General features: G+C 50.6%; 1 protein-coding gene across 8 annotated transcripts in view; it reads right to left on the reverse strand.

Annotated features, from left to right (window-relative positions):
* Positions 1-7,729: 7,729 nt before the first annotated feature.
* LOC140454485 (homeobox protein Meis1-like) overlaps positions 7,730-15,036 on the reverse strand; it is a 442,925-nt gene continuing 435,618 nt past the window's right edge. For 3 of the 8 annotated variants that reach the window (XM_072549266.1, XM_072549267.1, XM_072549268.1), the window contains exon 12: positions 7,730-8,303. In XM_072549266.1, coding sequence (XP_072405367.1) covers positions 7,856-8,303 — 448 coding nt within the window. In that variant the 3' untranslated portion in view covers positions 7,730-7,855. The remainder of the gene's footprint in view (positions 8,304-15,036) is intronic. The other 5 variants (XM_072549269.1, XM_072549270.1, XM_072549271.1 and 2 more) reach the window with 2 other exon arrangements.

Here is a 15,036-nt window from a genome sequence, read left to right on the forward strand (position 1 = left end):
GAAGAAGTAACAAAGATGATTGATGAGGGCAGAGTAGTAGATGTGATCTATATGGACATCAGTAAGGCGTGCGACAAGGTTCCCCATGGGAGACTGGTTAGCAAGGTTAGATCTCATGGAATACAGGGAGAACTAGCCATTTGGATCCAGAACTCGCTTGAAGGTAGAAGACAGAGGGTGGTGGTGGAGGGTTGTTTTTCAGATTGGAGGCCTGTGACCAGTGGAGTGCCACAAGGATCGGTGCTGGGATCACTACTTTTTGTCATTTACATAAATGATTTGGATGCGAGCATAAGAGGTACAATTAGTAGGTTTGCAGATGACACCAAAATTGGAGGTGTAGTGGACAGCGAAGAAGGTTACCTCAGATTGACCAGATGGGCCAATGGGCTGAGAAGTGGCAGATGGAGTTTAATTCAGATAAATGCGAGGTGTTGCATTTTGGGAAAGCAAATCTTAGCAGGACTTATACACTGAATGGTAAGGTCCTAGGGAGTGTTGCTGAACAAAGAGACCTTGGAGTGCAGATTCACAGCTCTTTGAAAGTGGAGTTGCAGATAGATAGGATAGTGAAGAAGGTGTTTGGTATGCTTTCCTTTATTGGTCAGAGTATTGTGTACAGGAGCTGGGAGGTCATGTTGCGGCTGTACAGGACATTGGTTAGGCCACTGTTGGAATATTGCATGCAATTCTGGTTTCCTTCCTATTGGAAAGATGTTGTGAAACTTGAAAGAGTTCAGAAAAAATTTACAAGGATGTTGCCAGGGTTGGAGGATTTGAGCTACAGGGAGGGGCTGAACAGGCTGGGGCTGTTTTCCCTGGAACGTCGGAGGCTGAGGGGTGACCTTATAGAGGTTTACAAAATTATGAGGGGCATGGATAGGATAAATAGACAAAGTCTTTTCCCTGGGATCGGGGAGTCCAGAACTAGAGGGCATAGGTTTAGGGTGAGAGGGGAAAGATATAAAAGAGACCTAAGGGGCAACTTTTTCACACAGAGGGTGGTACGTGTATGGAATGAACTGCCAGAGGAAGTGGTAGAGGCTGGTACAATTGCAACATTTAAGAGGCATTTGGATGGGTATATGAATAGGAAGGGTTTGGGGGGATATGGGCCGGGTGCTGGCAAGTGGGACTAGATTGGATTGGGATATCTGGCCAGCATGGACGGTTTGGACCGAAGGGTCTATTTCCGTGCTGTCCATCTCTATGACTCTATAGCAAGAGCTTGTTTCGCGTTGTGATACACGCCACTTGTCGATCGTAAATCACATTTGGATCCATTTCGTGAGGATGGCTTTCGGTCAACTCCTTTGTTGGTGTTCGCTGACGACGAATCAACCATCAGGTGACGTGTAAACTGAGACAAGCATCTCGTCTTACCCTGAGGGCTTTGAGCAAAACAGACTGGCTATAAGCAGAATCTGATTGCTTTTCCAATGATAATGCTTCATCCGACCGAAACTGAAATGACAACTTTGGACAAAGTCTGACATGATACCTGCGCCTCCCAAACCTGTCCTGTGATCTTTACATACAGTCCGGGAAATCCAGAAGAACAAACATTGGCCTCAATTTCTTTTTTATTCGGTGTGGTTGGGCCCAGCATCGCGAATGGCTCCAGGGGGCATTTCAAAGTCGGCCATGTTGCTGCGGGTCTGGAATCACATGACTGGACAAGAACAGCAGATTTCCCTCATTGAACCAGATGGGGTTTTTACAACAGGGAATAATGGTCATCATTAGACACAGTTCCAAAAAAAAATCACACAAGGCCAGGCTATAGTCCAAAGGGTTTATTCGGAAACACAAAGAAACCTGTCGGACTGTAATCTGGTGTTGGGTGATTTTTAATTTTGTCCATCCCAATCCAACCTCCAAGTCATCGGTAGACAGATTGTTATCGAATTGAAATTTCACCTCCGTACAGCAGGAGGCCCTTCAGCCCATTCTGTCCATGATAACCCATTGCCTGAGCGATCCCAAATGCGTTCTCCTGCTCTTTCCACCAAGTTTAGTGTTTCCTCTGCTTCATCTGTCTTTATTCTCCTTGTAATGTCTTTGCCCGAATTGGCCCACTAACTTTTCTTTCCTCTAAAAACTGAGTCTGAAAATTTATCGTCACCTCCCTCAGTCCTTTGGCGGGCGACAAAGGCATGGTAATGCAATGGGCGAGGAATCCAGCATTTGGGGTAGCTCGCTGGCTCAGTGGTTAGCATTGCTGCACCAGGGACCCGGGTTCGATTCCAGCCCCGGGCGACTGTGTGGAGTTTGCACATTCCCCCCGCGTCTGTGTGGGATTCCTCCGGGTGCTCCGGTTTCCTCCCACAGTCCAAAGCTGTGCAGGTTAGGGTGGATTGACCATGGGGAATTGCCCCATAGTGTTAAAGAATGTGTAGGTTAGCTGGGATAGCCACAGGGAATGCAAGCTTACAGGGGTAAGTGTGATGGGTGGGTGAGTGCCCTTCAGAGGGTCGGTGCGGACTCAATGGGCTGAATGGCCTATTTCTGAGCCATATAAGGATGTGGGCCTAGTGTTGGTTTAGACCAGTGCAGATGTGAAGGGCCAAAGGGCCTTGCTCTGTGCTGTAGACCTCCATGACTCAAAAGTTCTAGGGACTTGGGTTCAAATCACATCAATGGCAAATGGTGAAATTTGAGTTCGATTTTTAAAAAGTGGCAGTTTTAAAAACAAATTAAGCCTAATGGCAGTCACGTGACCATATTATAAAGCCCCTTCTAGTTCATTAATGTTCTTTAAGGAAGGAAATCTGTCTTCCTTACCCAGTCTGGCCTACTTGTGAGACCAGACACACAACATTGGGGTTAACTCTTAGCTGTCCCCTGGGTAATTAGGGATGGGGAATAACTGCTGGCCACATCCCCTGACTGACTAAAACCTCCATCCGCTGTGTTGTTAGCTCTGGAGGGTTCTACCCAATCTCATCGTTCCATTTCCAAAAGGCCCATCCTCCTCCATCATGCCAACGGCAGCATCTATCAAATTCCCAACTCTTCCGCCATTGCTTACTCAGTCTTCACGTTGTTCCCCGCGAAGGCCTCGAGACTTTTCGATTTATTCACAGGACCTTTGGAGTATTGTCTGCAATTCTGGTCTCCTCCCTGTCAGGAGGATGTTGTGAAACTTGAAAGGGTTCAGAAAAGATTTACAAGGATGTTGCCAGGGTTGGAGGGTTTGAGCTACAGGGAGAGGCTGAACAGGCTGGGGCTGTTTTCCCTGGAGCGTCGGAGGCTGAGGGGTGACCTTATAGAGGTTTACAAAATCATGAGGGGCATGGATAGGATAAATAGACAAAGTTGCTTCCCTGGGGTGGGCGAGTCCACAACTAAAAGGCATAGGTTTAGGATGAGAGGGGAAAGATATAAAAGGGACCTAAGGGGCAACTTTTTCACGCAGAGGGTAATGCATATGGTGGAGCCTAGTAAAATAACAATATTTAAAAGGCATCCGGATGGGGATATGAACAGGAAGGGTTTAGAGGGATATAGGCCAAGTGCTGGCAAATGGGACTAGATTAGTTTCAGATATCTGATCAGCATGGATGGGTTGGACTGAAGGGTCTGTTTCCATGCTGTACACCTCTATGACTCTATGACTCTATGATATGAACACTTCACAATTGTAAAAACGATCAGTGCCCATTAACATTGTCCACTCTAATCCATTTCAAGATAGATCGCTCCCAACAGGAAATGGCCAATGATCGAGATGTTGACCAATTACAATGACCTCTTTGATAATTGCAAATGTTGAATGTGTTGGACCTGTTCTCTTGTCAGACAGGCTTTGCCCATTCTGATAGGGTTATCCACAAATACTGTCATGGCCATCACCCCTATCTTCACCGATCGAACTCATGAGGAAGGGTCACTCGACCCAAAACGCTAACTCTGGTTTCTCTCCACAAATGTCGCCAGACCTGCTGAGCTTTTCCAGCAACTTCTGCTTTAGAGCTCCTGACATTGTCACTGGCTGGGTCTTGCCCGTCCCAAGTTGCCCCCTTGAGAAGGTGGGGGGTGAGCTGCCTTCCTGAATCGCTGCAGTCCGTGTGCTGTGGGTTGACCCACAATGCCCTGAGGGAGGGAATTCCAGGATTTTGGCCCAGCCACAGTGAGGGAACAGCGATATAATCCAAGTCAGGGTGGTGAGTGGCTCAGTGGGGAGCTTACAGGGGGTGGGGTTCCCATGTATCTGTTGCATTCCTGGACCCATCCATTTGGGGTAGCTCGGTGGTTCAGTGGTTAGCACTGCTGCACCAGGGACCCGGGTTCGATTCTAGCCTTGGGTGACTGTCTGTGTGGAGTTTGCACATTCTCCCCGTGTCTGTCACCCATTCAGTTTTTGACCCAGCGACACTGAAGCAATGGCGATATTGTTTGGGGAGGGTTGGGTTAGGATGGCGTAGGTGTGTTTTGCTCATCACTCTGGGTTAGAACATGAAACATTATTCGCTGATATGGTGTAGAGAGGTGTCACCCAGCCAATCGCAGTGGTGCCAGCCCCCCAAAGGAGAGTTAGTGCCATTTTCTTATCTCTTGCCCCTATCCCTGCACCCTAAATCTATCCAATGACCATCCAATACGCCTCTCGATTGAATCTGCTTCCACCACATTTCCAGACAGTGCTTTCCACCCTGTGTGGGTGCGATTTCTTTTCTCTTAGTTTGAAGATGTCTGGCTATCCCTGTGTTTACACTGAGACGCCTAGAGTCTGTCATTCCATTTAAGTCTCGTTCTCCGTCCTTTTCTGAATGGGAGTCGGGACAGATTACCGGCCGATCAGTCCCAAATAACACAGACGCTGACCGTGTCTGAGGAGGTTTGGTCACATTTTGATGACTCGGTTTTGGTTTGAAGATGTCTGGCTATCCCTGTGTTTACACTGATTCGCCTAGAGTCTGTCATTCCATTGACCTGACGTTTGGAGCAGTAAACCATCTCTGAGTGAAAGACACTTTAGATTTTAGACGGAACCAGTGGCACCAGAAGGGAATAAATCCAACAATCCCTTTCATTTCAGAGACACTTGGGCAATTAGATACGGAATGCCTCAAAACCTGAAATTTCAAAGCTGATGACAGCGGTTCAAATGAAATGTTTGCCCACTTTGCAAAGCAACTGAACGGACTATTTACCCTTTGGGGCTGAGACCTCATTAAGAGCGAGCCAGTTCCCGCAGTCGGCCATCTTGGATGTCAATGCCACTTTTCCCAGCAGGAGCTGGGTGTGCTAAAGAACGAGGAGAACAAAGAAAATTACAGCACATGAACAGGCCCTTCGGCCCTCCAAGCCTGTGCCAATCCAGATCCTCTATCTAAACTTGTCACCTAGTTTCTAAGGCTCTGTAACCCTCTGCTCCCTGACCATTCTTGTGTCTGTCTCGATACATCTTAAATGATGCTATCGTGCCCTGCTCTACCACCTCCACTGGCAACACATTTCAGGCCCCCACCACCCTCGGCGTAAAGAACTTCCCACCCATATCTCCCTTAAATGTTTCCCCTCTCACCTTGAACTCATGACCCTGAGTAATTGAGTCACCCGACTCTGGGGAAAAAAGCCTCTTGCTGTCTACCTTGTCTATACCTCACATGATTTTGTAGACCTCAATCAGGTCCCCCCTTTACCTCAGTTTTAATAATCCTAATCTACTCAACCTCTCTTCATAGTTATACCCTCCATACCAGCCAACATCCTGGTGAACCTCCTCTGCATCCTCTCCGAAGCATAGAGTCATACAGCATGGAAACAGACCCCTTCAGTCCACACCGACCAGAATCCCAAACTAAAGTAGTCCCAGCTGTGTGCTCCTGGCCCATATCCCTCCAAACCTTTCCTATTCATGAACTTATCCAAATGACTTTTAAATGTTGTAACTCTACCCACATCCACCACTTCCTCAGGACATTCATTCCGCACTCTGTAAAAGAATTGCCCCTCATGTCTTTTTTAAATGTCACCTTAAAAATGTGCCCCCTGGTCTTGAAATCCCCCCCACACCCAAGGGAAAGGACAACTACCATTAACCCTATACGTACCCCTCATTATTTTATAAACTCCTATCAGAGTCGCCTCACGACCTCCTACACTCCAGTGAAGGATGGGCAGAGTGGTAGATGTGATCTATATGGACTTCAGTAAGGTGTGCGACAAGGTCCCCCATGGGAGACTGATTAGCAAGGTTAGATCTCATGGAATACAGAGAGAACTAGCCATTTGGAAACAGAACTGGCTCAAAGGTAGAAGATAGAGGGTGGTGGTGGAGGGTTGTTTTTCAGACTGGAGGCTTGTGACCAGTGGAGTGCCACAAGGATCAGTGTTGGCTCCTCTACTTTTTGACATTTACATAAATGATTTGTATATGAGCATAAGAGGTACAGTTAGTAAGTTTGCAGATGACACCAAAATTGGAGGTGTAGTGGACAGTGAAGAGGGTTACCTCAGATTACAACAGGATCTGGACCAGATGGGCCAATGGGCTGAGAAGTGGCAGATGGAGTTTAATTGAGATAAATGCGAGGTGCTGCATTTTGGGAAAGCAAATCTTAGCAGGACTTATACACTTAATGATAAGGTCCTAGGGAGTGTTGCTGAACAAAGAGACCTTGGAGTTCAGGTTCATAGCTCCTTGAAAGTGGAGTCACAGGTAGATAGGATAGTGAAGAAGGTGTTTGGTATGCTTTCCTTTCTTGGTCAGAGTATTGAGTACAGGAGTTGGGAGGTCATGTTGGGGCTATACAGGACATTGGTTAGGCCACTGTTGGAATGTTTGTGCAATTCAGGTCTCCTTCCTATCGGAAAGATGTTGTGAAACTTGAAAGGGTTCAGAAAAGGTTTACAAGGATGTTGCCAGGGTTGGAGGATCTGAGCTACAGGGAGAGGCTGAACAGGCTGGGGCTGTTTTCCCTGGAGCGTCGGAGGCTGAGGGGTGACCTTATAGAGGTTTACAAAATCATGAGGGGCATGGATAGGATAAATAGACAAAGTCTTTTCCCTGGGGTGGGGGAATCCAGAACTAGAGGGCATAGGTTTAGGGTGAGAGGGGAAAGATATAACAGAGACCCAAGGGGCAACTTTTTCACACAGAGGGTGGTGCGTGTATGGAATGAGCTGCCAGAGGATGTGGTGGAGGCTGGTACAATTACAACATTTAAGAGGCATTTGGATGGGTATATGAATAGGAAGGGTTTGGAGGGATATGGGCCGGGTGCTGGCAGGTGAGACTAGATTGGGTTGGGATATCTGGGTCAGCATGGACGGGTTGGACCGAAGGGTCTGTTTCCATGCTGTACATCTCTATGACTCCATGAATCTGAGTCCCTTCCTATCCAGCCTTTCTTTATAACTCAAACCTTCCATACCCGGTAACACCCTGGTAAATCTCTTCTGAACCCTCTCCAGCTTAATAATGTCTGTTATTGGGATTGCTGGCTTCTTCCTGTTCCTAAAATCTGCAGGAGGTTGATGACTGGCTTATAGGAACTGGTAGCGTCGTATCTGCTGTCTCTCGCCACCTTCACCCCCTTTAGTGCCCGCCTCCCTCTGTTAACCCCACCGTGACCTCCAAACCCTGGCCTCTGTTGTGCCCTTGGACATTTTCCAACACCAGGTCAAATCTCCGAGGGGTCGTGTGAAAATAGTTTGATCCTTTGCTTTCTGACTTAAGAAAATAATCGATAGGAAAGCAAGGAAGCCATAGCAGAATGTGTACAAGTTAATTTAACCTTCATTGTCAAAAATGGCTGCAATGTCCTTTTTTTTTCAGTGTCTCATTGTATATATATATAAAAGTCTCATGGTATTTTACTTAGGATGATCCAGAGTTGGTCCTCATTCAAATCCACAGAAAAGGAAACACAGTAAAAGTGATTAAACAGTGTCTCACACACACACACACACAGCAGTCCTGAATTCCAGTATGTGCCCTGATTTGCCAGGCGGCAAGGAACCCTATTAAATGCTCCCCTCTTCTGTCCAATGCCTTGACTCTGTCGCTGCTCTTCAATGGGCATGGATGTCCATGGCTTGCCCGCTGAGGATGGTCTCCCCGGGATTCAGGGTGGATGAGCTTGGTGATGACATTGCAGGATGAGGTGGGGGCCCGCTGTGCATCATCATGGCTGGGTGGTGGGAGTGTCCGGGGACGTACAGATGCGCTGAGGCTCCATGGTGCAGCTGTGTGGGGTGGGGTGCCGTCGGTCGAGAGGCGTACCCTGCCTGCTGGAGGCCCAGTCCCATCGCGCCCCCTTGTGGCACGTAGTCCCCTGGCACTGCCGCCAAACCTGCCGGGGGTGGGGGTGGGGGAGGGGGGGGGGGGGGAGAGGGTGGGGGAGAAGCAAAGTACAAATATCAGCGTCTGGTTGGCCAACCGGCGCAACCCCCCCCCCCCCCCCCCAACCCATTCCGTGGGGGCTTAACCAACACCCCCCCTCTGCCCCCCCCACCCCGCAACAACCCCAGGGGCTTACCCAACACCCCCACCCCCCTGCACCAACCCCAAGGGACGTGGGTAACTCTCCTCCCCACCCACCTATACCCACTCCATCCCCCCCACCCCCCACCCCCCCCCCCCCCCAACCAAGGCTGGAAAAGGATCATGGAGCCCTCACTCCTGGAGCGATGGTATTGGGGATAGGGGAGGGGAGTGCGGAGGTGGGAGTGTTGGGTGTAAGGCTGGGGCAAGGGCAGACCCCACAGGAGCAGGGGTTGGGGCTGAGGAAAGGGGGTGAGGAGGTGAGCGGGGGGGGAGGGGGCAGGTGTAAAGATAGAGGGGCTGTCGAGGGGTTGAACAGGAGGTGGGGAGTGGGGCTGTAGGGGATGGGGGGTGTAGGGGGTGGGGAAGAAGAGGAAGGTGGGGGTGTAGTGGGGGTGGGGGTGTTGATGGCTGTGAGGGTGTTGGGGTGAGGGTGTAGATGGGGGTGAGGGTGTACGTGGGGGTGAGGGTGTAGATGGGGGTAAGGGTGTAGATGGGGGTGAGGGTGTAGATGGGGGTGAGGGTGTAGATGGGAGTGAGGGTGTAGATGGGGGTGAGGGTGTACGTGGGGGTGAGGGTGTAGATGGGGGTGAGGGTGTAGATGGGGGTGAGGGTGTACGTGGGGGGTAAGGGTGTAGATGGGGGTGAGGGTGTACGTGGGGGTGAGGGTGTAGATGGGGGTGAGGGTGTAGATGGGGGTGAGGGTGTAGATGGGGGTGAGGGTGTAGATGGGGGTAAGGGTGTAGATGGGGGTGAGGGTGTAGATGGGAGTGAGGGTGTAGATGGGGGTGAGGGTGTAGATGGGGGTGAGGGTGTAGATGGGGGTGAGGGTGTAGATGGGGGTGAGGGTGTAGATGGGGGTGAGGGTGTAGATGGGGGTGAGGGTGTAGATGGGAGTGAGGGTGTAGATGGGGGTGAGGGTGTAGATGGGGGTGAGGGTGTAGATGGGGGTGAGGGTGTAGATGGGGGTGAGGGTGTAGATGGGGGTAAGGGTGTAGATGGGGGTGAGGGTGTAGATGGGAGTGAGGGTGTAGATGGGGGTGAGGGTGTAGATGGGGGTGAGGGTGTAGATGGGGGTGAGGGTGTAGATGGGGGTGAGGGTGTAGATGGGGGTGAGGGTGTACGTGGGGGGTAAGGGTGTAGATGGGGGTGAGGGTGTAGATGGGGGTGAGGGTGTAGATGGGGGTGAGGGTGTAGATGGGAGTGAGGGTGTAGATGGGGGTGAGGGTGTACGTGGGGGGTAAGGGTGTAGATGGGGGTGAGGGTGTAGATGGGGGTGAGGGTGTAGATGGGAGTGAGGGTGTAGATGGGGGTGAGGGTGTACGTGGGGGGTAAGGGTGTAGATGGGGGTGAGGGTGTAGATGGGGGTGAGGGTGTAGATGGGGGTGAGGGTGTAGATGGGGGTGAGGGTGTAGATGGGAGTGAGGGTGTAGATGGGGGTGAGGGTGTAGATGGGGGTGAGGGTGTAGATGGGAGTGAGGGTGTAGATGGGGGTGAGGGTGTACATAGGGGGTGAGGGTGTATGTGAGGGTGAGGGTGATGGGGGTGGGGATGGGGTGTCTCCCGGGTCCTAATGGGATTTGGGAACGGGATTACATTCAATCCATAAAACAATGGGACGTTGCTTCAGTCAGCACCTAACACTACACCCCTCCCTCCCCCCACCTCTATCCTGTATGCTGCCCCCCCCCACACACCCTCACCTCACCATCCTCACCCCCCCCAACCCAATAACCTCATCCCCATCCTCACCCACCCCACACTGATAAACATCCCCCTCACCCTCAACCCCGCCATCCGCCCCTCCCCTCCCTGATAACCGTCCCCCTCACCCTCAACCCCGCCATCCGCCCCTCCCCACCCTGATAACCGTCTCCCTCACCCTCAACCCCGCCATCCGCCCCTCCCCTCCCTGATAACCGTCCCCCTCACCCTCAACCCCGCCATCCTCACCCTCCCCTCCCTGATAACTGTCTCCCTCACCCTCAACCCCGCCATCCGCCCCTCCCCACCCTGATAACCGTCTCCCTCACCCTCAACCCCGCCATCCGCCCCTCCCCTCCCTGATAACCGTCCCCCTCACCCTCAACCCCGCCATCCTCACCCTCCCCTCCCTGATAACCGTCTCCCTCACCCTCAACCCCGCCATCCTCACCCTCCCCATCCTGATGACCTTCCCCCTCACCCCTGACCCACCACCTTCATCCTCCCCACCCTGATAACCTTCCCCCTCACCTCTGCCAACTCTCTACCCTAAAACCTGCCCTACACACCCCCACCACCCTCCCCAACCCCCCAAATCTGATAACCTTGCCCCTCACCCCTGACCCAGCCAACCTCACGACTCTGTATCACATCTCTCCCCGCCCGGTCCGCCGATAAGGTCTAGGGGCTGTTGTGGAATGGGCAGAGCCCGTGTGGATGTGGGCGTGGAGGTGAATGACTTGTAACCCCCACCCCCCCCCCCTCCCTACCCCATACCACCTGATGGTTGGGTAGAGCCAGCTGATGGGTTACTGCTGAGCACATTTGGAAATGGTCCCTTCCTGGTTTGCTGCTTGCTCTCTCACTCCCGCCTCTGCTTTGACAACTGCACTGTCGCCTGAGACCATAGGAAATGGGAACGAGGCCATTCGGCCCCTCGAGCCTGCTCCACCATTCAGTAGGATCATGGCTGATCCAACATTCCTCACGTCCATTTCCCTGCCCTTTCCCTGACTGAGAGAGAATCTATCGATCTCAGCCTTAAATATACACAGAGACTCTTCCCCCTACAGCTCTCAGTGGGAAGGGGTTCCCAACACTCACAATCCTCTGAGGGAAGAAATTCCTCCTCCTCTCAGTCTTCAGTTGGTTCCCCCTTTATTCTGAGACTGTACCCTCTGCCCCCAGACTCTCCCATGAGGGGTAACAGCCTCTCAGCATTGACCCTGTCAAGCCCCTTATGAAGGAGAAGGTGAGGACTGCAGATGCTGGAGATCGGAGCTTAAAAATGTGTTGCTGGAAAAGCGCAGCAGGTCAGGCAGCATCCAAGGAGCAGGAGAATCGACGTTTCGGGCATAAGCCACCCCACCCTGATAACCTTCCCCCTGAATATTCCCCCTGATACTTCCTGAAGAAGGGCTCATGCCCGAAACGTCGATTCTCCTGCTCCTTGGATGCTGCCTGACCTGCTGCGCTTTTCCAGCAACACATTTTTAAGCCCCTTATTAATCCGATATGTCTCAGTGGGATCACCTCTCATTATTCTAAACTCCAGTGAGAGTAGAGTCCCAATCTGTTTAACCTAAGTTTATAAGACAAACCATCCATCCCAGGGATTGTCCTAGTGAACCATCGGTGAACTGCCTCCAATGAAATGAAATTTTTCCTTAAATAGGGGAGCCAAAGCTGCTCACAGTGCTCCAAATGTGGTCTCACCGACACCTTATACAGTTGGGTAAGACATTCCTACTCTTACAGTCCAACGCCCTTGAAATAAGGGCCAACATTTTGCCTATTATTAATTGTCCTTGCTTCTGCCCCCTCGTTCATTATTTCCTGATCCTTGTGAGTGAGTGATGTTAAAGGAATTGAATATTTGTCCAGGACTGAAGTATTTGCTCTCTCTCTACCACTCAGTCTGCCACGGACCATCTCTCTTCACCGGCTGGCACAACTCTCCTTAGCCCAAACCGCGCCCCCCCCCCCACCCGGGCCTATAAATTCTCACCACTCCCACGTGGGACTGAGTGTGCTTTTACAAACATTAAATATTCCCCTGCATAGCCCCTGTATCCATCCCATAACTAATCCCGCTGTCCCATCTCCCTGTAGCCCTGTACTAATCCCCAAACTAATCCCACTGTCCCACTCTCCCTATCGCCCTGTATTAATCACAAACTAATCCCACTGTCCCACTCTCCCTATCGCCCTGTATTAATCACAAACTATTCCCACTGTCCCACTCTCCCTATTGCCCTGTATCCATCCCAAACTAATCCCACTGTCCCACTCTCCCTATCGCCCTGTATTAATCACAAACTAATCCCACTGTCCCACTCTCCCTATCGCCCTGTATTAATCACAAACTAATCCCACTGTCCCACTCTCCCTATCGCCCTGTATTAATCACAAACTAATCCCACTGTCCCACTCTCCCTATCGCCCTGTATTAATCACAAACTAATCCCACTGTCCCACTCTCCCTATTGCCCTGTACTAATCCCAAACTAATCCCACTGTCCCACTCTCCCTATCGCCCTGTATTAATCCCAAACTAATCCCACTGCCCCACTCTCCCTATCGCCCTGTATTAATCCCAAACTAATCCCACTGTCCCACTCTCCCTATCGCCCTGTATTAATCCCAAACTAATCCCACTGTCCCACTCTCCCTATCGCCCTGTATTAATCCCAAACTAATCCCACTGTCCCACTCTCCCTATCGCCCTGTATTAATCCCAAACTAATCCCACTGCCCTGTTCCTCATCTTGTACTTTGTTATGTATTGAAAGTCCCTGGTTCTTTCAAACATTGCCTTGGTCCCTGTGTGTAAGGAACTGCCCTGACCTCTCCAGGCAACAACACTAAAGGCACTGTGTAGCCTGAAGACCGGCTGTCAGTGTGATCGTTGAAAAGGGGCTGGCGGAACGTTCTGGAAGGAATCGGTTTCGCCGTGGCGTTCCGAGCGCGGCTGTCAGTGTGATCGTTGAAAAGGGGCTGGCGGAACGTTCTGGAAGGAATCGGTTTCGCCGTGGCGTTCCGAGCGGTGCTGTGCCTCAGCTGGTGGCTCCATCACTAATAGATCGGATCCAAGATAAGGGTCAGTGCGGTACATTCCAATGACCCACCATTCCTGTGGATCCGGATTACGCCAAGCCCAGTAGGTACGTGAGGGCCAAGACGATTGGTTTGGGGTAAATGTAATGCGAGGGGAGGTTATCCTGGTAATTACAGAGTCAGCGTCATTTACCAGCTTCTCTGATTGTTAAATTACCTCCAGACTTCCCAGAACTCCTTTGATCCAATTTCAAGTAGGTTAGCTTGTCCAATTGGATTGCTTCCTTCTCACACTGGATTTGAACACAGTCCTTGGGTTCAGTCACAGTGACCCGTAGCGGATCGGATATGTTAATGAGCGTATTTGCATACATGGCCAGTCAATTCAATTGGACACAGTGCTGTTGACTGTGTATTTAAATGGTCTACAATCAATTAGCTCAGGCACGCTCGCTAGCCCTGTCTGTGTGTGTGTGTGTGTGTATGCGCGCACATGTGAGTGTGTGTGTCTGTTTGTCTGTATGTGTGTGTGTTTGTGTCTCTGTGTTTATGTGTGTGTATCTGCGTATGTATGTATGTGTGTGTGTCTGTCTGTGTATGTCTACGTGACTGTGTATGTTTGTGTCTGTGTGTATATGCCTATGTGTGTGTGTACATGTGTATACGTGTGTATGTGTGCCTGCGTATATGTGTGTGTCATAGAGTCATAGAGATGTACAGCATGGAAACAGACCCTTCGGTCCAACCCGTCCATGCCGACCAGATATCCCAACCCAATCTAGTCCCACCTGCCAGCACCCGGCCCATATCCCTCCAAACCCTTCCTATTCATATACCCATCCAAATGCCTTTTAAATGTTGTAATTGTACCAGCCTCCACCACTTCCTCTGGCAGCTCATTCTATACACGTACCACCCTCTGGGTGAAAAAGTCGCCCCTTAGGTCTCTTTTATATCTTTCCCCTCTCACCCAAAACCTATGCCCTCTAGTTCTGGACTCCCCGACCCCATGGAAAAGACTTTGTCTATTTATCCTATCCATGCCCCTCATAATTTTGTAAACCTCTATAATGTCACCCCTCAGCCTCCGATGCTCCAGGGAAAACAGCCCCAGCCTGTTCAGCCTCTCCCTGTAGCTCAGATCCTCCAACCCTGGCAACATCCTTGTAAACCTTTTCTGAACCCTTTAAAGTTTCACAACATCTTTCCAATAGGAAGGAAACCAGAATTGTACACAATATTCCAACAGTGGCCTAACCAATGTCCTGTACAGCCGCAACATGACCTCCCAACTCCTGTACTCAATACGCTGACCAATAAAGGATAGCATACCAAACGCCTTCTTCACTATCCTATCTACCTGCAACTCCACTTTCAAGGAGCTATGAACCTGCACTCCAAGGTCTCTTTGTTCAGCAACACTCCCGAGGACCTTACCATTAAGTGTATAAGTCCTGCTAAGATTTGCTTTCCCAAAATGCAGCACCTCGCATTTACCTGAATTAAACTCCATCTGCCACTTCTCAGCCCATTGGCCCATCTGGTCCAGATCCTGTTGTAATCTGAGGTAACCCTCTTCGCTGTCCACTACACCTCCAATTTTGGTGCCATCTGCAAACTTACTAACTGTACCTTTTATGCTCGCATCCAAATCATTTATGTAAATGATGAAAAGTAGAGGACCCAGCACCGATCCTTGTGGCACTCCACTGGTCACTATGTGTGTGTGTGTGTGTGTGTGTGGGTGTGTGTGTGTGTGTGGGTGTGTGTGGGTGTTTGTG

This window comes from Chiloscyllium punctatum, chromosome 29, assembly GCF_047496795.1.
Source record: "Chiloscyllium punctatum isolate Juve2018m chromosome 29, sChiPun1.3, whole genome shotgun sequence".
NCBI lineage: Eukaryota > Metazoa > Chordata > Chondrichthyes > Orectolobiformes > Hemiscylliidae > Chiloscyllium > Chiloscyllium punctatum.